A 20,537-nucleotide genomic window follows, 5' to 3' on the forward strand; every position below is an offset into this window, starting at 1 on the left:
TTGTCCTTAGCCTGGCCCTGATTTCCCTGAGCCTGGCCCTGGCCACCTTGAGTCTGGCCGTTGTTGTCCTTCGTCTGGCCCTGGCCTCCTTGAGTCTGGCCGTTGTTGCCTTGAGATTGACCGTTTTTGTCCTTGCCTTGACCCTGGCCTTGTTCTTGACCGTTGTTGCCCTTAGCTTGGCCTTGGCCACCTTGAGTCTGGCCGTTGTTGTCCTTCGTCTGGCCTTGGCCACCTTGAGTCTGGCCGTTCTTGTCCTTAGCCTGGCCCTGATTTCCCTGAGCCTGGCCCTGGCCACCTTGAGTCTGGCCGTTGTTGTCCTTCGTCTGGCCCTGGCCTCCTTGAGTCTGGCCGTTCTTGTCCTTCGTCTGGCCCTGGCCACCTTGAGTCTGGCTGTTGTTATCCTTAGTCTGGCCTTGGCCACCTTGAGTCTGACCGTTGTTGTCCTTGCCTTGACCCTGGCCTTGGCCTTGACCATTGTCGCCCTTAGCCTGGCCCTGGCCTCCTTGAGTCTGGCCGTTGTTGTCCTTGCCTTGGCCCTGGCCACCTTGGTTCTGGTTGCCCTTTCCTTGGCCTTGACCTTGACCTTGACCTTGACCCTGGCCACCTTGGTTCTGGTTGCCCTTTCCTTGACCTTGACCCTGACCCTGAGCACCTTGGTTCTGGTTGCCCTTTCCTTGGCCTTGACCTTGACCCTGGGCACCCTGGTTCTGTCCTTGGCCACCGCCGCCTCCTCCTCCACCGGCGACAACTTCAAACTTGGTGCAGTCATCTTGCGCGCCTCGCTGAGCAACAGGCATGGCGACAGGCTGGTGGTTCGCCGCTCCGATCAGGGTACATACGCGGTACACGCCAGCCGGCAGCCCGCCCGTGACGACGGCCTGCAGCAAGCCCTGGCCGTTCCCGGCGTCGTCGATGCCCTTGAAGAAGGCGAACAGCTTGGGGTCAGGCGGCGTCGTCGAGTCGAGCGAGCCGATGGACTGGACGGTGACGTGGCAATGGCCGATGATGTCGCCGCGGCTGTCGAGGTCCTGGGGCGCCGTGTAGTAGTTTGTCGTCGGGTTGACAAACACGCCGGCCTTGAGGTGGGCGACCTGGACCGAAATGTTGAACGTCGTCTCGGCCGGGATGGTCTTGCCCGGCTGCGGGTTCGTGATCATGGCGGAGATCATGTTGTCGACGCTGGGGAGCTTGCCCATGGGAACGCCGTTGCAAGACCCCGTCTTGATCTGGACGCCATTGGTGATGGTCTGGCCCTTGCAAAAGTTGATAAAGTTGTCATTGTCGCTGCGGGACTCGGGTCAGGATTTTCTTGTCTCTTCTTTGTCCGCCTTGCTGGTACAAGTGGTTTGGACTTACGTTGCGGACGGCGACTGTCCGGCCTTGATACCTGCGGTGCCCTGCTCCTGACCGGTACGACCACTGGCGCTCTGGATCAAGTTCTTTTGCAAGCAGTTTGCCTGGTTCTGCCGGGCGAATATATCTCGAGGGTGATGCTTGACAGAGTCGTGCGTCGCGCCGAACAGAGAAGCCTCGATCAGGCCAGCTGATGCGAGGAACACGTAGATGGAACTAGCCAACATGTTGTGTTTTCTTCGAAGGGGAAACGAAAAAAAAAAAAATGATTGTGAACAAACAAACGAAGCAGGAAAGGAATGAATGGAAAGAATGGAAGCGACTGGGCTGAGATGACTGGCCTCGATTGCGATACTGCCGAAGGCTTGGCTCGCACTTATATACAGAACATGACGAGAGTGCTGGTGGGCCAGGTACCAGCCCGATGGGACGCTTGACACTCACACCCTGACTGGACGGGGCCAGGAGTCGAGATGGTTTGACACTTGAGGCTTGCTCCCGAGGCAGGCTAGACTGCCATCTCGTGTATCCCTTAATGACGCGTAGCTACAGGGCGGGCGCTGAAGCTGGGACGGGGGGTTGAGTCTACGGCAACGGGCGCCATCGTGGACAGCGCAGCAGGTGAAGGGGGCGGCACGAAGACTGCGGCGGTTCAGAGAGCACCCAGCCGTCCGATACATGCGAAGATCCTCTGTGGACCAACGGGGGATCTGGCGAGCATGTCGCAGATTCGGGAAACTCCTTCAGATCAGGGGCCCATCCCCCTTACCGTTGCACGGCCAATGGAGGCCGACCGAATTGAGTAATTGCAGTCACCCCATCGTGAGGCAGCCCTTTTCTGCTGAGTTGGTGACATGGGGGTGAAACCGTGCTGGTCGGACGACTGGCGTCTCAACCCCGCGAGCTTGTTCTCTACGGGTAATCGGCACTGGGATTGCGTCCATGGTACAGCATGGGTTCGCAAGCCCACGCGACTTGGACGTGCCCATTGCGAGAAGAGCAGTCGGCTTGCTCCGATTGATTCTTTCATGAATCGAAGGAAACTCTCCCTTGTCGTCTCACCCACAAACTTTGTATGCCAGACTTCACTAGTCCAATCTCCCAAAAAGGCTCTCTCACGAAAGATAAATTAAAAAAACCTTCCGCAACGTTGCAGAGCAGGACATGCATTTGAGCAGTGTTTATGCGCCCAAAAAAACTACACATGGGCAACACGATCTTTCGCATCTTCAACCCTGGAGGTAGGCAGAGGGTCTTACATTGCTTTAACGTGGACTGAGACGATCGCAACTGTAGCACCTAGGGAGGATCCCGTACAAAAGCGAAGAGGCCAGGTTCGCCGTGCGCAACAGTGAGGTCTAGTCCCTGTCATGACTTGAGTTGAACTCAGTTGAGATGATGCAGAGCCTATCGCGATCGAAAAGACAAGCACACCCAAGCGCTCGAAAAGCAACTTGCAGAGACTCGATCAAACGAAGCGAGACGAGCACGCGAATGTGAGGACCTTCGCGCTGCTCTTGATCGAGCATCAGGCCTCCTTTCGCAACATGGCATCCGAGCTCCCCTAGAGCTGCGTCAGACCGGCTCATCGGCCTTGGATCGCATGAGTCCCGGTCAGCGGGTTGTCGAAGAGCTTTCATCGCCCATGCCGTTCTGACCGGCGTCACTCGCTTAGCACCAGCAGCGCAGCGGCCATGTGACGCGTCAAGGCACAGGCCGAGCTCCCGACTCACGTGACCTCTACCCATTCCCCTCGCAGCCAATCGCGAGGCCACTGACTTCAATCCAAACTTGCAATCTTGACGTCCACACTACAAAAGCTCTCTGGCAACCATCACCCGCCCGACACCTCCCACCATGGCCGGCGACGACGTCCACCACCCCAAAGATGCCCTCAAGGCGGGCTTCACCGGCCTCACAATTGTCGGTACATCCGGCTTCTTCGTCGCCGCCATTCACAACGCCCTGCAGGTGAACAATGTCGGCGCCATGTCCGTCTTCACCCGCAGCGGTGGCATCATCGGCGTTTTCGGTACGACGAGTCCAATTGGGTGCTCAGCTGTCGAGTCAACGTTGCTGACTTGTGTCCTTCGTATATAGCTCTCGGCGGCGGTGCCTACGAGTTCACAAAGACCGCGAGCGCCAACCTGAGGCACAAGAATGACCCTTGGAACTCGGCCATTGGCGGCTTCGTCGCTGGTTCCATCCTCGGCATGACCAGTACGTGACCTCGCCTACCGAGATACGAAGCCTGGGTAAGGACCTTGTTGACGCGCTTCTTAGGGAAAAGGATGCCTACCGTCCTCGGTGTTGGCGCCTTGGTGTCCGCAACCATGGGCGTGTTCGACTTCACCGGCGCTCGCCTGCGTGGCTGGGCCGAGCGCCCCGAGGAAGACGAGTTTGAGCGAAAGCTGGCTCTGCGCGCCAACAGGAGGAGGCCGATTGAGGAGACGATCGCTGAGCTCGGCGAAAGGCGAGGTGCGTTCTTTCCTGCCGGCTGAAAGGCGCATGGTTCCGGGAGCGGGCACAGCCGCGCACACCGTTCTATACAATGCTGACACCCTGCAGAACTCAAGACCGAGGGCTACGATGAGCGGAGGCGCGAGCGCCTGCAGGCGAAGTACGGCGTCGAGATCAACCCCGTCAAGGCGACAGTCGAGTAGACTGGTGACCGAGTGGAAGGGAAGGGACAGACGACCTACGGGCTAGCGAGCGTTTCTCATTTGTTGTTGTACATACCACACGAGCCGGCCGCTGGGGGGCCATCGCAGACGGACCAAGGAAGGGAGCTCGTCCGGTAGAACACCAATCGGAGAGCTGTGTTATTTTCCAGCCCGATGCTCTCTTATGAGGGCTTCGCTGCATGTGACGTGCGTGTCGGATCTGTCGATCGGCGGCGCTGCTGCTGCTGCCGCTTACACTACAAACAAAAGGTACGTCGTTTGATGCTATAGCCCACTTCCCTACCCATGCATGATGAAACCCTAGCTTCAGAGGCTGTTTATGATCTACTTGATTATACCAATCACCGTTCTATCTTTTTTCTGATTGATCCCTTCTCCCTCTTTTCTCACTTGACCTTCTTGCTGTCGAAGCTCATCGCTAACGAGAGAAAAGGTATGCACAAGCTCGACAAGTTCTTTCCAATTCCATGATGAAAACCTTAGCTTCAGAGGCTGTTTATGATCTCCATGATTATAACAATCACCGTTCTATCATTTTCTGAATTATCCCATATCTTACCATACGTCTTTGCGGATTCGTTCGAAAGTCTGATACTAACCAGAGACGCAGGTATTGCTCCATCCAACCAACTGTTTTTGCCCCGCACCATCGCATGATGAAAATCTAGCTTCAGAGGCTGTTTATGATTTTATGATTATAACAATCACCGTTCTATCTCTTTTCTGACCCCGTCATCCTTCATCGTCTTATATGGCCACTCTAGAAGTGACATCGACTGACTTGGTATACAGGTACGACTACCTACTGAACGTCACTGCTTTTCATGATGAAAACCTTAGCTTCAGAGGCTGTTTATGATCTCTATGATTATAACAATCACCGTTCTATCTCTTTTCTGACATTGCCCATTGTCTATTTCAGTTACTGCGAATTTCCACAGCAGGATCTTGCGCTAACCGAGGACATAGTAGAGAGGTTGGTGGCTTTATATGAATAGCACTACCATCGGTGGAGGAAAAGGTTGGCTGATGGCAGCGAATATAAGATGTTCCAAGCATGATGACGAGCAAGTTCCGTTTTGAATACATGTGCAACGTGAAACGCCTAGACAGTACCTATTTCTGTACAATATTGTTGTCATCCATTCCCATCCCAATTGTGAATAGCCCCAGCGCCGCCTGGCCAGTACCCGCCAACATATTTACATAACCCCCTTACAGAAGCTTGACCGACTGAAAGAAGGGATTCGCCAACAGCTTCTCGTCTGACGCGACCAGCTCCCTCATCTTCTTGACCATGTCTTGTTTGCTCATTGCGCCGCCCTTGATCTCATCCTTCCACCGAACGAGCACATCCTTAAGCATGGCGCTGCCCTCTTCGACGTCACTCTTGTTGTACTTGAGCCCGAGGTCTTCGTGCTTGGTCGTAAAGTCCTCAAGCTCGTCCGCCTTGCGCTTCGCCATGCGGACGACCTTGTCCGGGAAGCGCACGAGCTCGGCGACGTGGATGCCGAAGCTTTGGTCGCAGATGCCGTCTTCGACCTTGTACAGCAACGTCACCTCGCGCTTGGCGTCACCTTCTTCGCTTCCGCTAATGTGCGCCGTGACGTGGAGGTTCTTCACTTGGGCATGTTGGTCGGCCAGCGCCGTGAGCTCGTGAAAGTGGGTGGCGAACATGGCGGAGCAGCCAATCTCCTTGACAATGTGTTCTGAAATGGCCCAGGCTAGGCCGAAGCCGTCGTATGTCGACGTGCCGCGACCGAGCTCATCAATGATGATAAGGGACTCGGCCGTCGCAGACTTGAGAATGTTGGCTGTCTCGAGCATCTCGGCCATGAAGGTGGAGACGCCCTTGAGCTGGGAGTCGCTCGCACCGACGCGAGCCAGGATGGAGTCGAAGATGGTCATCTCAGCCTCCGCGCAGGGAACGAAGCAGCCGACCTGCGCCATGAGGGCGATGACGCCAATCTGGCGGATGTACGTCGACTTTCCGCCCATGTTGGGTCCGGTGATGATAAGGAAGGAGGACTTGTCCTTCGTGAGCTCCACATCGTTCGTGATGAACTGCACATCATCCTGCATCTCCAAGCAAGGGTGACGTGCCTCTTTCAGCACTGTCTGGCCCTCGCCCCGTTTGTGCATCTTCGGCCGGACGTACTCGATCGGCGCGTGAACTGAGCAGTGGGCAAAAGAGATGATGACATCAAGGTGGGCAAGGACGCCGGCAAGTTTCTCGAGAACAGGGCAGTACGAGGCCGCAACTCCGACGACCTCGTTCACCAAGCTAGCCTGGGTTCTGTTGTAGTTTTGCGACTGCTGATCGAACTCGCGGCGTAGGTTCTGCAGGTTCCTGGTCGTGAAGTACACGCCGTTCTTCTGTGTCGAGCACTCCTGGTAGCCTGATTTGTTGCGGATACAGCCGGCTTCGGTCCTCGTTAGTCGCATGCAGTATCCGTGAACTTTGTGGTTTTCGAGGAATATCTTCTTCTCCTTCTCCTGTCCAAGATCGTGGGCGGCCTTGTTGAACTCCTGGTCAATGTCTCTCTTCGCCTTGTCAAGCTTTTTGCGGATGATGCGCAGACTGTCATCAAATTCAGGCTTGATGACGTACTCATGGCGATCAAGGGCGTCCAGGTCGACCGTGGTTTCAACCATTTCCTGGAGCTTGACAAGGCTGTCGGAAAGAGTGCGGAGCTTGGAGGTGTATGCCTCGTCCAGAGGGTCCCGGTACGCCTCGTCCATCACACCTTCCAAGGTGCCGAGGAAGCCGGGCAGGCGAATGATGACCTGGTACGCCCGAACGACATCTTCCAGGTTGGCCTTCTTCCGTTGGAAACGCTTCGCAAGACGGTAAAGATCAGGGACTGAACGCAGGTGCTCCTCCTGCATCGTTTGGCGGAGTTCGGTGTCGCTGACGAAGGCCTCCACCAGCTGCTGGCGCCTTTCGATGTCTTGTTTGCTCATCAGAGGCTGTTTCAGCCACTGTGACAGCAAACGGCTGCCGTTGGGGGTCTTGCAGTGGTTGAGCAGGCCGTACACGCTCATCGATTTCGCTCCGTCTCGGGGACCTGGCATAAGGTTCAAGGCCTTGAGGGCTGCGGCATCGAGCTTCATGAATTGAGCCAAGTCATGCTGGTACAACTGGTATTGTCCAAAGTTGGAAGGGTCATGTAGAACCCCCAGGTATTTGATGAGTGCGGCAGCAGATCCCATGGACAGCTTCAGTTCCGTCTGGGGCAGAAGTGTGACAGCCCTCTCGTCCTTGAGCAGTCGGGCGAGGTCCTGTTCGATGTCTTTGGTCCCAAACTCGACTGCCGACCGCTCTGAGACAGCCACACCGCAATTGTCGATGATTTGTCGCAGCTTGGTGAGTTCAGGATCTCGCTTATCCTTCTCCGCCTTGTCGGCCTGTATCAGACACTCGCGGACACCGAGCTGAATCAAGAGAGCCTCGAAGTTCGAGTAGAGGTCATTGTCGAGGAATTCGCTGACACCCAGTTCTCGGACGCTAGCGTCGGCGAAGCAGACACCGACGCTGCGCGCCTCGGAGGCCTTGGCTGTAATCTTGACGGCCAGGATCATAGGAGCTGCCTCAAATTGCCCTCCGAGCTCTTCCTCAACATCTTGCAGGTTTCCGGGCGAGGCTTGTTTGACGACCTTCCAGTTCATGCGACCACTTGTGCTTTGGTAAATCTCCACGCGCTTGCTGAGCTTGTAGAGGGCTTCTCGGAGGAATTGTCGGAAAACGGTCACGGTCATGGTGACGGACGGAAGGCCGGTCTTGTCATCTCGTCCTAGTTGTCGAACGACTGATGTGGTTTTATAGACCTAGTGGCGTCAGGACACTGTGGGTAGGTGACGGGTTGTAGACAACGTACTGTTCTCGCGATGAAGTTGGCATCTTCACCATGTGCTGTGTACCAATCACCTCGGTCAAAAATCCGGATCGTGTCCTCATGAACCTCTGGAAGGGACTTGAAGTATCGAATGAAGCCATGCTCATCGTCGACCTGGTAACCAGTCAACAAATCGCCCGTTGCCTGTCATGTAAAGATGGCGTACCTTCAGCTCGGGTCGCGAGGACATATTTGTGACTCAAGGATTGGAAATGTGCGGAAGGTTGTTTAGAGAATATAGAAGCATGGGAACCAAATTGGGATATGTATTCGGCTTTTGCGAGATGATTGCCTCCTCGAACATTGAATTGGAGAGCCTAAGAACTTTGGGGCGGCCGTCGCGTCTTCAACTGTCCATTAAACCGACGACGCGACGTGAGTGCGCTAGTCCTGTCCTGGTCAGTACCCTTGACCGCCTTCAATCTGCCGTGAAGCTGGGCTGTGACGCAGGCGAAATTTTGTCGCTTCCCCCACTTCCTCTTCACGGCACTTCGACCATTTCATGTGATGTCGGCATCTGCGATGGACGACACAACTTCCGACACAGCCAATGCGCCCGCAGCTGAGCCTCAGGGCTCTTCTATCCCCATTGAGTCCCTTCTCCAGTCACCACCTTCTGTCGAGAACGCTCTCGCCCCCGCCCCCGCCCCGATCACAGACGGCGCCAGCCATGTAGTCAGCGATTCCAACCCTGCTGGCGGCCACTCCGCCGAAACCACCGTCGATGTGGCCCCTGCCTCCGAGCCCACCGCTACCGAGCCCGAACCCAAACTCTCCAAGAACCAGTTGCGCAAGCTCAAGCGCAAAGCCCAGTGGGAGGATGCCCGTGACGACCGCAAGCGCAAGCGCAAGGAGAAGCGTCACGACCGCGCCGTTCGCAAACGCGAGGACAAGCAGGCCCTCATCGCTGAAGCCAAGGCCAAGGGCGTCGACCCCTCCACCCTCTTCCAAAAGCCCGCCAAGCCCGAGCCGGCCGTGCGCGTCCCCGTCGCCCTTGTCGTCGACTGCGATTTCGAAGAGTACATGCTCGAAAGCGAGCGCATCTCCCTGTCGAGCCAGGTCACACGCTGCTACAGCGACAACAGGCGCGCGCGGTATCAGTCGCACCTCTACATCAGCTCGTACAAGGGTATGATGAAGGAGAGGTTCGAGACGACGCTGGCCAACCAGCACCTGCACTGGAAGGGCGTAAAACTGATTGAGGGTGATTATATCGAGGCGGCGAAGGCGGCGGAGCAGGAAATGAAGGGACCCGACGGAGGTCAGTTGATCGATGTGCTCCAGCCGAGAAAGGGTGCGAAGCCAGCGCTGTTTAGGGACGAGGCAGACGCGACGCCACAGGCCGAGGCGGAGCCTGAGCCTGCAGAAGACCTCAAGTCGATCGTCTATCTGTCTGCCGAGTCGCCGAACACCCTGGACCGCCTGGAGCCAAACACAAGCTACATCATCGGCGGTCTTGTGGACCGTAACCGCGAAAAGGGCTTATGCCACAGGCGCGCGAGAGAAAAGGGTATCCGTACGGCAAAGCTGCCTATCGGGGAATACCTGGAGATGGCGAGTCGCCGCGTCCTGGCCACAAATCACGTTGTAGAGATCATGCTCAAGTGGCTGGAGACCGGCGATTGGGGCAAGGCGTTTCTCGAGGTCATTCCCAAGAGGAAAGGTGGCAAGCTCAGGGGCTCGGCGGAGGAGGGTGACACCACCGGTGCTGACCTTGATGACAGCAGACTGGAAGATGAAGAGGATGATGACGAGCATGGCGAAGAGGACCAGACCACGACCGAAAACAAGAATGGCAACAAGGGCGCCCTTGAGAGCGACGAGATGCAGGTAGATACTGACGCTGTTGCTAATGCGCCTGTACCTGCCACTTAGGTAGACCAGGTGAGGGAAAAGAGAATGCCCAGCCATGTGTACATCGCATTGAAGCCACCTAAAAATATACTCGATAATACCCAGTCATACATTCATACGCTGCCAGCCAGCCTACTAAAAGTCCATGGACTCCTCGTCACGCTCCCTCTTCACCTTGATATCCTTTTCGTCCTTGATGAGTCCTGCTACAAATGATCGGAACTGGTCAATGTACGGCTTGAGACTTGTCTTCTCCCAATCCTGCACGCTTTTCTGTGGCGCCTCTGGCTCCTCCTCATCAGCCTTCCATTCATCAATCTCTGAAAGAAGCTGCTGGACCGTCGGGACTGTCGTGGGGTCAAATTCTTCGAGCGCCTTTGTGTCGATAGGCACACAAACACGGCCGGTGCCGGGGTGGACGACAAAGGGCGACTTGAGCAAATGGTTCAGTTTCTTTGAAACCTCGATATCGAGGCGTGGATATGTGTATTCGAGGACGATGTCCTGTTTCGCTTCCCTCAGCGCCCGCGCATCGAGACTTTTGCTCGCACCGCTGCGGGCGACAGTGTCGATATCAGCCCACTTAGAAGTGGAGGAGCGGCCTGGTGAGGCATCCCATTTCTTACGAAGGGCTTCATTCAGATTCTTGTCGGGCAGAAGCTGTAGGAGTCGTTCAGCGCGCTCGGCAGTCGCCCATGGGTCTTGGGTTTCGAGAACGTCTTCCTGGAAGTGGGTTTTGAGAGTTTCCAGACTCCGCCTGTTGCACATCAGTACTGATGCCACGGGAGGGCCTTCAGAAGCAGGTAGACTTACGTCAGATGTGGGTGTAATGGTCTCCAGAGGTTGACCTTCTTAGAGTTTTGCGCGCCACCCTTGATAACCTCCAGATACCCGGCAATCGCCCTCCTCATTTGGTCCGGCATTGTCCTCGCCTTCTTGTCGCACACCCAGGCGTGAGCACCTCTCCTTCCGGAGTACACCCACATGATGTGCTTGAACCCGAAATCGTCCCGCAGCGCAACGTCGACGACCTTGATTGCCATGGTGATGAACTGCCAGCACTTGATGCAGATGTTGGCCTTGTCGCAGCATGTTCGAATATCGTCATAGTCCGTCAAATCAATATCGAAACACAACTCCTTGGCCAGCGGTTTGAAGGCACTCGAGCTGCGGAGGGTTTTGCGGTCTCGGGGGTTGGTGGTGTACACAGGGCCGATTTCGAATCGAGACGGCATCAGGCGGAGAATGTCCTTGCGGAGGCTATAAGTTACATTGGTCAGTGGAATTCAACCCTGTACAAGATGTCCATGGTCACTAACAGGTCGTGGGATGGAAAAGATTGATATCGCAGGTATGCGTCGTTCTGCAGCGTGAAGGCGAACTCGCGATGGGCAAAGTCGTTCGTGGGTGTCGGACTGTGGTTGAGCCACTGGAAGAGTTGCCTCCAGGGAAACAGGCGCTGATAAAAAAGTTTCATGATCTCTGGGTCGGATGCCTTCATACCGGCAATGTCTCTAGATCGGTGTCAGCTGTCGCCCCCGTGGTCTGGGTCACATCAATACTCACGAAGGATATTGTGGTGTCGCAAGAGGCGGCGAGCTAGGGGGCGGCGCACCATTCGGTCGCGAACTCGGAAATTCCTCGTCCGAATCCATGTCGTCAAACAGCTCCTCTAGTTTGGTTTCCGCCTTGATTGCTGGGACAGCGACGGCGTCTTCGGTCACGTCAGCCATCGCCACGTCTCCCTCGGTTGACTGGGTTTCGGCGGTGCCAGGAAAAGGTTCAGCCATCGTCTCTTGCGTATTCTGCTCAGAGGCAGTGTTCGATTTTGGCGAAACAGAATGAGGCATATCAAGATCTAGGGCCTGAAGTGCTGGGCAAGAAAGATTGCAGCTTGTCGACTGCAATTGATTTGCGATCTGTAGGGGTGCGGTTTAGCATGTGGGGTGGTGCACTGGGTAGATGGTATTCTTGTCGCGTCCTGACCGCGTTCCCACGCGTACAGTGAAAGGCGATGCTTAGTCATGCAGGCACCGCCCAGTTCACATGGGGTGCTTCAGGTAGTGGATAGTCGTTGAGCAAGTCAACAAGCAAACAACTACACAGGCAATCCACTACAAATCAAGCTATTGTTTGAATGTTCGTCATCCACCAGTTGGGAACTAGTTATCTTTTTGCTTTGATCATTTGTGCTGGCGCCGTCAGCATAATCTTGCTCTGTGTCCATCTGCCCATGGCCCCGAGGCAGGAAACATTCTGGTGTGGAACTTGGTCCAAGCGATTATAATGGCGCATGAACTTGATACTTCAACATTTGAATGCTCTCGAAATTGTTCTCTGGTAGTTTGAAAAACACACCCAGCCGTAGCATTTGATACGCCTTGTGGACTAACGATTAGATTCGTTGGAGGGTATAGAAGAGTAAAGCTCGGTGTTCTCGGTGACAAAGTAAATGTAGCTGGGTTGAAATATTTCACTAGAATCGATGCTAGGGCCGATTTTCAGGTTATAAGTCCCACAGCGGAATCTATAGCTTGTATCTGGCCGGCAGATTTCAAGTTTTCTTTGAAGGCTTTTGCCGCATGTCCAATTGGTCGCTATATACACACACCCATCCTGGTACACCCAGGCGAGGTATCAAAAATGGCCACATAGTTGTCAGCCGTTTAATTGGTTTGAGTTGCCATCCAGCTCCAAACCTATCTCACAGACTCCTCGTCTCGCCACCAGACCAAAAGAGCACCGCTCGTGAAGACCTCATTCTAACGTCACGGCCCGGGACAATATGCCCATTGCCCCTTGCGAGGGCCGATTTTTATCAGCATATCAAGTACATTGGCAAGAAGGCAAAACAGAGCAATCCCACTTACATCTTGCCTCCAACAACAAGGGAATGCTGGTGGATCGAAACCGGCGCAATCATCAAGAGAGGGTACTTCTCCAGGTCCTGAAGTGCAGCATTGCGCAATCAACAACTATTTGTCTAGTATGTGCCATGAATTGAACATACGAATATGAAGACTTACCTTCGCAGTGCATGCCCGAGTCCCCATCCGATATCCAGTTACAACAGTAAGGCACAAAACCCTCCTCGCATTCCCTCCCCAAAAGCTGCAACCCCTTTTGATCAGGCAGCAAAGCGCTAACGGCACTGCCGAGCAGCAACGACACGGTGAAGAACAAGAACTGCATTGCTGATGGTAGAAAAAAAAACGAGCAAATTCGGCTCGAACTATTCACACGGATACGCTTCGCAATGTGGAAGATTTGAGTCGACGTGGGCTCGAGAGGTTGTGGGAGAGGGACTCTTCATTGCGTTGCCCTGTGCCGCAAGAAAGCTCTTTTCTTGGAGGCCTCGAGCTCACCCTATCTACCAACTTCCAGCGATTGCTCTGGAAGGAGGACGGCTGCCCAACCGTTGCAGGAGGATCGACATTGCCAAGACAGGCCCGCTCGTCACGGAGCTGCACAAGCACGAAAATAGGCTATATAACTTGCGCAAAGCCAATAGCGGTTCTTTAAGACAGCGAGGTGTTATTGGTTTGTTAGCTGTTGCGAGGAAGTACGCGACTGTCGGTTATTTTCCAGGAGACAGGTCTTCCGAAATGGATAATTGAAGAGAACGAAGTGATGTAGATGCATACCGATTGAGATCATCATGGTGCAAGCAAATCAACAAGCCAATGATATCAGTACGTGTCGCCCCAGCACGGCATGTTGAGTAAACTTCTTGCGCTTCGGCGAGAATATTTTCTTGAAACCTACATGCCTCCGCTATCTTGAAGTGCAATTTTTGAAACTCCATAGATCGTCAGCCCGCCAGCTCGCCAAGTTTATGCCCCCTGATAGTTTCTGACCTCTCGACCCCTATTCGACAACAGCGTACAATATCAGCTGCACACAGGCCCAGCTTGCAGTTGAAGTGTGTACGTAGGTCGTTTTCCATTCATAAATACCGTTGCATATCCTTGATAACTTCCTCAGCCTGGGCGCCTTTTCCCCACACTTCTTACTCGACACCAGAGGACTGTACTTCCAATTTTCGCCATCTCTGACCAGGTTCCCTGTATGTCTCATTTATACGTCTTCGCAAGTTTGGTCTTCGTTGCCTGTGTGTATCAATGCAGTGCTTGCTGAGCTTGCTTGAGACACAGAGCTCTTACATGGGGCGATCTGACGGCCACATGTATTACTGTATCAACGTCGGCCTGACAGCTAAGCACATGGCGCTCTAGTCGTCAGAACCCTTATGAGATGATGCTCCAGGGTGTACCCATGCTTAGGCGACATTGTCGGCTGATGAAGCCTTCTCCATCATGATTTCGACAGCCGGGATACGCGTTAAGGCCTGTATCGGCGAAAAGCGGCCGTTCCGACCTCACGATTCACATCCACCGACAACCTCATCGTGAGTCACCCTTGAGCGAGTGAGGTTGTATCAGCCTCTACGCCATGCTGTTCCAAGATGCTTATTCGGGCCTGTTTACCTCCTGCAACTACAAGATACGGCTTCAATTGGATAGCCTAGATATCGCTCGAGGCGTGCTGAATGCAACATCTCATCACATGCCATGTGTACTACGACGAGGAAACCATTGATGCGCGCATGGGTGCGTGCCTAGATTCAAGGCAGCTCAAACGAAAGCTGTCCGTCTTTGTCGCAATCATCAATCACAGTATCAATTTCAAGAGGACGCAGCATCAGACAGGCCCAAGCCCGAAGGAAGACGGTCGCGGCGGCGAGACACGGATGAAGTGGAGAGGAAATGGGCGGTCTAGGCCCTGGGTCCCCGAAACCCCTAAAGACCGACCCGGGCGATGACTCTCGGGGTCCTGGTGGCTTGGTTTGTGTTCGAGGCCGCTTCCGGCCAAAGGTGGCCCGGTCCGATCGGGTGAAGCGGGGGACGGCTCGACCTCGAAAGGCTTAAGGGGGGGCGGGGGCTGAGAGAGAGTGAGTATGAAAGCTGAGAGAGAGAGAGAACGACAAACCAGGCACGCTGGAGCGCCAGGCGGTATGAGGCGATATGTATTGATGGCGTCATACCTCCTGGGGACAACGCACCAGCCTGCATTCGGCTTGGCACCAGTGGCCGATCAGCTGCCTTGTTGACGTGGTGTTGTTGACCTTCGCCCTGGCCCCCTGTCGCATGTTCCACATCGAGGCCCAAGAGGTGTCATGTCACTCACCCCTGAACATTTCCATGAGCACAAGGGTGAATGAACCGTGATAGCGAGAGAGGCGGAGAATGAGGCAGAGAGAGCGCATTGCCGAGATATATCGGAGTGCAGTGGCAGCTGAGAACAAGGTAGGGAATGAGGGAAGAAGGAAAATGAAAAAACTTCATGAAAAAAAAGAGGCGTTCGGGGGTGCCTGGCCATTGTCGCATCGCTGACCTAGGCGAGGTACGGTGCACGATCCAGAGCAACCCACTGACGACCTGCCCATCGAGGGCATCTGTGTATGTGCGCCGGCTAAAACGAATTAAAAAAAAAATTGGGCAGCGGGCAGCAACAAACAGAGGAAGGGCCAAAAAAAAAGTCTGTTGCCTCCAAGCTTGTCTGGGATATTGGGCTTGGTATCGCCCAAGCCATGTTCAGTTTAGTGCCCGGCTGGCGGTCAACCGGTCTCACCAAAACGGCGAGGACGTCTGGCAAACCTCCACATTCTCACGCACCCCCAATGTCCTGGAACGGCAAACAGGAACCAGGTGAACAGCGCAAGTCCGCCAGCCACAGACGGTCGATCTTTTCACCTGTTGGGATGGACTACTGTAGCGGGTTGAGCGCTTGCCATGTTTCCCGCTCCATTGGGGCCGGGGGGTGTTGCATGCTGGCCCGGAGCAAGATGATGTAACTCCGGGGCATGACCAGACGGGGCAGCAGAGCTGACGGGTTGGATCGCTCGGGAGTCGGAAGCGGTTTGGTCTCGACTGGGACAATAGCAAGGCTGATTACTCGGAGCAGATGCATCAATAGAGTCCTAATCCCAAGACGGCCAGCGATGGAGAGGGTTCGGTGAGACATTGAGATCGAGCTGGCACACGCTGGGCGCCTTAGACACCAGACACCTGGCGCTAGACAGCAAGACAAGACGACAAGATACAGACCCTGGGGAGAGGGGCGGGATCTCATCTCACATGGGAAGCGAAAAAGTCTCACGATTCAGAGATCATCTTGTACTCGTCTCCATCCCTTCCATGCAGGGCCCATTGCGGCGTACCCCGGGGCCGGGACGTGCCCTGAGACTGGGCTCAAGAGAGAGAGAGAGAGAGAGAGAGAGAGAGAGAGAGACTGATGGGATAGGGATGGGTTTTCGGGATGTAGGGGGGGACTGGGTGAATAGGGGATGGGATCGGATGGGTGCAGGGAGTTTATTTTTTTTTTCACGGCAAATTTTCTCGCCATTTTCTCGCCATCCATCACGTCCTCGGCGCCACCACGGAGGAGGGAGGAGGGAGGAAGGGAGGGGACGAGGGGGGGTTTTCGCGAACTGGTGCCCCGAGGTAATGAGATTGATGAAGGCCAGAAATCGACCTACCTACCTTGCCCGCCTACAGGTAGTTGCCTATCTACCTTGGTAAGGTAAGGTAGGTAGGTATCTCGTGGAGGGCACAGGACAGGGCGTTTGGGAGCCAGCATTTGAAGAGCCAAGGCTGGCCAAGCCAAGGCAAACCATAGGGCCCTGCTTCCTAGGGTGATGTGATGGGGGGCCGGGCAGCTACCTGACAACATGAGGTACCCAAAAAACGCGATAGGTAGTTCGCAGGCGGACTCAGGGAGTCAAGAGTACATGGGGGCGCTGTACCAAGATTCGGAAAGGAGATGCCATGACAGTGCTCCCGGGGCTTCTCTGGCACGGACCAGGCATTGGTCGAGCACTGTGATCCCCCACTCTTCTCAGAGCGCAACCTGGATCGTGAGCCAATCGGTGTCTCGGAAACCGGGTCCCGATCCCCAGAGATTTTCCCTCACCTGGGGCACGGCGCAGCAATCGATCTCAGCCACTGCCTCCTCCATCGTCTCGTCGTCTCGTCACCCAATTCCGCCGGGCCTGCTAGTCCCCCCCCCCTCCGCGCTTTTGGGGGTCCCCTCCCAGTGCGAGGGTGTAAGGGCGACCATCATGTCTTGTCTCTCGGCCCTCTCGACTCTTGTCCTATCGACATTGAACCCCGTATCCCCCTCCCCGTCACGCGTACCTTGGTCGCTCCACTTCGAGACGAGCGAGCGAGCGAGAGAGAGACAGAAAGAGAGACAGACAGAAAGAGAGAGAGAGAAAGAGGGTCGAGCAAGGGTCCCCAAGGCAGCCAAGGCCTATACATCGACTGCACGCCGAACACCCTAACACGAGAAAGCACGAAACCGCGGAAGCACGAGGGACGGTCCACCAGCAAGAAGAGTAGCCGAAAGAGGCAGACAGAGAGAGAGAGAGGGATCACCATTCATCCTAACCCGCCAATTCCACTTGCAGGTCATTCCTTTCCACCTGGTCTCCAGTTTCCAAGCAAAAAACCCCGGCGTCAGTGCCAGGGTCTGAGAACCTGCTTTGCTACTACGTTGCTACTTGCTGCTGACTACCTACCACAGCGAACGAGTCCTGCCGCCTGCTTGCCGCTGCCCATCCCTCCGTCCATCCACCCACCCACCAAGCGCCGCTATCTCTCCTACCCTACCACGCCTGTCGGCCGAGTCTTGTCTTGTTCGCTACCTGCCTCTCGCGTCCGTTTCCCTTCAGTCTGGAAACGACACACCCGTGGGCACACTCTTCGTCTCATCCGCGCCAGTCCCCGATACACCTGCGGTCCGCTTCGCCTCGACATACCCACATCGGCCTGGCGAGGAATGCATTGCTAGTGAATTGCCCAGTCCGCCTCTGCACCAGCCGCCCGCATTCTTCCTTCTCCTCCCACCCTACCCGCCGCGCGCCTTGCTTGCTGCCGATACAAGCATAGCACGTTGGCTACTTGGAAACCTCTCTCGGCGGAGTCTAGGAGACCGAGACCCTGACCCTCCTTTCGACGACGATTGACGACTCCATCCACTCGCAGACAGCACGGCACAACCGACGACCCAGACCCAGACTTTCTTCGGAGCATCTCTCGCACGTCCTCTCGCACGCCTTGTCGCGACCTTCGACCAACCGACCTCCCGGGCTTTTGTCGCTCGCGCCCTCTGCGCCGCGACCCGAAGTGCGCGAGAACGACTCCGAGTTCGCTTCCCGCCAGAGAACGCATCATGCCTCCCGAAGGTGATGGCGCCGCACAGGGCGGGAATAACTCGAGCGACTTTGTACGTTGGCCCCCAAATCAACTCTCTATCGTGTGGCGCATGGCGGGTCTGTTGCTAACAGTGATACTGCAGGTTCGCAAGCTCTACAAGTTCGTCCACCCTGCCGTCCGTCCAACGACCATGGCCTCTCGGCGGCTGCTAACCATTACAGGATGCTCGAGGACCCTGCATACGCGAACATTGTGAGATGGGGAAACGAGGGCGACACCTTTGTCATCCTTGAGGTACATCGCATAGCCTTGGCCCCTGGCTGTTTGCCTTGCTTTGCAGTGCGCTAACCCGATCACAGACGGACAAGTTCACCAACGACATCCTGCCCAAGCACTTCAAGCACAGCAATTTCTCGAGCTTTGTACGCCAGCTGAATAAATATGACTTTCACAAGCTTCGACGGAACGACGAGAACAATGAGTCGCCTTACGGCAAACAGGTGAGCAGAGAGGGTGGCTTGGCGCTGTCCACTTGGAGCATGCGATCGCTGACCGTGTCGTCAGGCCTGGGAATTCAAGCATGCTGCGTTTCGAGCGGACAGGAAAGACAACCTCGACAACATCAGGCGCAAGGCGCCCGCCCAACGCAAGGCCCAGCCAACGGAAGACTCTTTCACCACCAACCAGTCCATCAACCTGCTCCAGGAGACACTCTTCGCGCAACAGCAGCAGGTCCAGGCCCTGCAGGAGCAGTTTGTTGAGCTCTCACGCGCCAACAAGACGCTTGTGCATGAGGTGCACTCGCTGCAGAAGACCATTGACGTACAGAGGCAGTCAACGCATGAGCTTCTGAATTTCCTCTCCAGTCCTGACGAGCGATGGCGCACTGGTAGGTATCCGAACCAGGCTGCGGCCCACATGAACGGCGGCACCATGGAGGAGCAGGCGCCCGAGTTGCGCCGCGCCCGCGAGCTTCTGTCCACGGTGACGACAAACTCCATGGTCGAACGCGACTTTGAGCGCCTCAACGGCATGTACGCCCAGAGCTCGCCGCCCGACTCGGCGTCGTCCCTCATGTTCCAGCCGGGCTCCATGCCTCCCATGATGGCCGACCACGTCAATATGCGTCATCTCGTCTACCCTGTTGGCGAAAACGTTGGCATCGATCCCTTGTCGCAAGACCACTTCAACAACATTCCGTACACCCTCAACTCGTTGCCGACCCTCACCAATGACTACCCGAACCAGACCATGGTCAAGCAGGAGCCGGGGCCGGCAACGCCGAACCCACCAGGCGGTGCCACGCCGGCGCCGCCAGGCCCTGCTGGCAGGGCAGCACCGCCGCAGGACAACTCGCTGTGGGGATCGAAGAAGCCGCGTGTCTACCTTGTCGAGGATGATAGGACCTGCTCGAGGATAGGAGCCAAGTTCTTGTCGCAGATGGAGTGCCAGGTAGAGGTTGCGGTATGTGACAGGAAATCCACAGTTGTCGTAGGAAGCAGGTTGCTGACTCTGTCCAGGAAAACGGTATCGACGCTGTCAACAAGTGCAAGGAAGTCGGTGCCGGGTATTTCGATCTGATCTTCATGGACATTGTCATGCCTCACATGGACGGTGTCTCGGCAACGCAACTGATCCGCGAGGTGCACCCCGATGTGCCCGTGGTCGCCATGACGTCGAACATTCGCCCGGAAGATATCAGTCACTATTTCAACTGGAGTAAGTTCCCCATCATTAGTAGCGACATCACTGTGGGACTGCATCGCTGACATGACTTTTCCCTTCCCTCACAGGTTTGAACGATGTTTTGGCCAAGCCCTTTACCAAGGACGGCATGCTGCGTATCCTGCGAAAGCACGTCGCGCATCTCATGAAGAACGCGCCTCCGATCGACGACATACCTGTGGGTCCCGGCAGTGCGCAGATGGGAACGATGGGCCTGCCTCCCCAAGTCCGCGTCGACACGCCGAGCCAGTCTCCGGCGACGACGACCTCATGGCACTCGCCTGGGCAGATCCATCAGCAGTCGCCCCACGTGGCCACTATGGAGCCGGGATACGCCATGGGCAACCCGCAACAGATGGTCATCACGCCAACGTCAGCCCAGCGTGCGACATTCCCGACCCAGGGCCTACCGCCCCAGATGCAGCAGCAGATGCGTGTGCCGGACGGCATGGCTGTCGAGGATCGGCCAGAGAAACGACAGAGGCTGTACGGGCCTCAGGGAGGCTACGCTCAATAACATCGCTGGTCAGCGTGCAAGGGCGGTAGGGAATCCTACCCTTGACAGGTTGCCCTCTGCCACTTGCCACTTTTTTCGGGATGGGGAAAAAAAGGAAACTCTATCAGGGTTGGTTCGGTGCTCGAGGTCAGCCCGCGGCCGGTCACTGGGGTCGTTGGGTATCGAAATGGGGTCAGCGTGCGTATACAGCATCTTACGTTGCGCTGCGGCCGGTGAGGGATGGATGGCGTTGTGGGTGTGCCGCCTCGCCCCTTTTTCAGCGAGGAGGAGGACGAACGGACAGACGGAAACG

At 55.8% G+C, this 20,537-nt stretch overlaps 6 protein-coding genes across 6 annotated transcripts in view; 3 read left to right on the forward strand and 3 right to left on the reverse strand.

Annotated features, from left to right (window-relative positions):
- Positions 1 to 1,580, reverse strand: part of D7B24_003840 (uncharacterized protein) — a gene marked incomplete at both ends in the record, with an annotated part of 4,140 nt that extends 2,560 nt beyond the window's left edge. Inside the window, 2 exons of the mRNA XM_028638026.1 lie at positions 161 to 1,284; positions 1,357 to 1,580. Of these exons, the coding sequence (XP_028490511.1) occupies positions 161 to 1,284; positions 1,357 to 1,580 (1,348 nt within the window). The remainder of the gene's footprint in view (positions 1 to 160; positions 1,285 to 1,356) is intronic.
- A 1,630-nt stretch (positions 1,581 to 3,210) lies between these two features.
- On the forward strand, positions 3,211 to 4,016 carry D7B24_003841 (uncharacterized protein; the record flags this gene model as incomplete). The annotated part of the gene is made up of 4 exons (XM_028638027.1): positions 3,211 to 3,385; positions 3,454 to 3,573; positions 3,637 to 3,831; positions 3,922 to 4,016. The coding sequence occupies 4 exons, from the start codon at positions 3,211 to 3,213 to the stop codon at positions 4,014 to 4,016; spliced, it is 585 nt and encodes a 194-aa protein (XP_028490512.1).
- Positions 4,017 to 5,252: 1,236 nt separating this feature from the next.
- On the reverse strand, positions 5,253 to 8,123 carry MSH2 (MutS-like protein; the record flags this gene model as incomplete). The annotated part of the gene is made up of 3 exons (XM_028638028.1): positions 5,253 to 7,865; positions 7,916 to 8,047; positions 8,100 to 8,123. The coding sequence occupies 3 exons, from the start codon at positions 8,121 to 8,123 to the stop codon at positions 5,253 to 5,255; spliced, it is 2,769 nt and encodes a 922-aa protein (XP_028490513.1).
- Positions 8,124 to 8,440: 317 nt separating this feature from the next.
- Positions 8,441 to 9,808, forward strand: TRM10 (tRNA (guanine(9)-N(1))-methyltransferase; the record flags this gene model as incomplete). Its single annotated transcript, XM_028638029.1, has 1 exon — positions 8,441 to 9,808. The coding sequence occupies one exon, from the start codon at positions 8,441 to 8,443 to the stop codon at positions 9,806 to 9,808; it is 1,368 nt and encodes a 455-aa protein (XP_028490514.1).
- A 114-nt stretch (positions 9,809 to 9,922) lies between these two features.
- Positions 9,923 to 11,577, reverse strand: D7B24_003844 (uncharacterized protein; the record flags this gene model as incomplete). Its single annotated transcript, XM_028638030.1, has 4 exons — positions 9,923 to 10,544; positions 10,601 to 11,047; positions 11,107 to 11,301; positions 11,354 to 11,577. 4 exons carry the CDS (start codon positions 11,575 to 11,577, stop codon positions 9,923 to 9,925), a joined length of 1,488 nt encoding a protein of 495 aa, XP_028490515.1.
- A 6,442-nt stretch (positions 11,578 to 18,019) lies between these two features.
- Positions 18,020 to 20,245, forward strand: SKN7 (kinase-regulated stress-responsive transcription factor skn7; the record flags this gene model as incomplete). Its single annotated transcript, XM_028638031.1, has 7 exons — positions 18,020 to 18,073; positions 18,146 to 18,162; positions 18,225 to 18,297; positions 18,363 to 18,503; positions 18,568 to 19,467; positions 19,524 to 19,722; positions 19,797 to 20,245. The coding sequence occupies 7 exons, from the start codon at positions 18,020 to 18,022 to the stop codon at positions 20,243 to 20,245; spliced, it is 1,833 nt and encodes a 610-aa protein (XP_028490516.1).
- Between the last annotated feature and the right edge of the window lie 292 nt (positions 20,246 to 20,537).

The sequence above is a fragment of the Verticillium nonalfalfae genome (genome assembly GCF_003724135.2).
Source record: "Verticillium nonalfalfae strain VnAa140/NRRL 66861 chromosome Unknown scaffold_211, whole genome shotgun sequence".
Taxonomy (NCBI): Eukaryota; Fungi; Ascomycota; class Sordariomycetes; order Glomerellales; family Plectosphaerellaceae; genus Verticillium; species Verticillium nonalfalfae.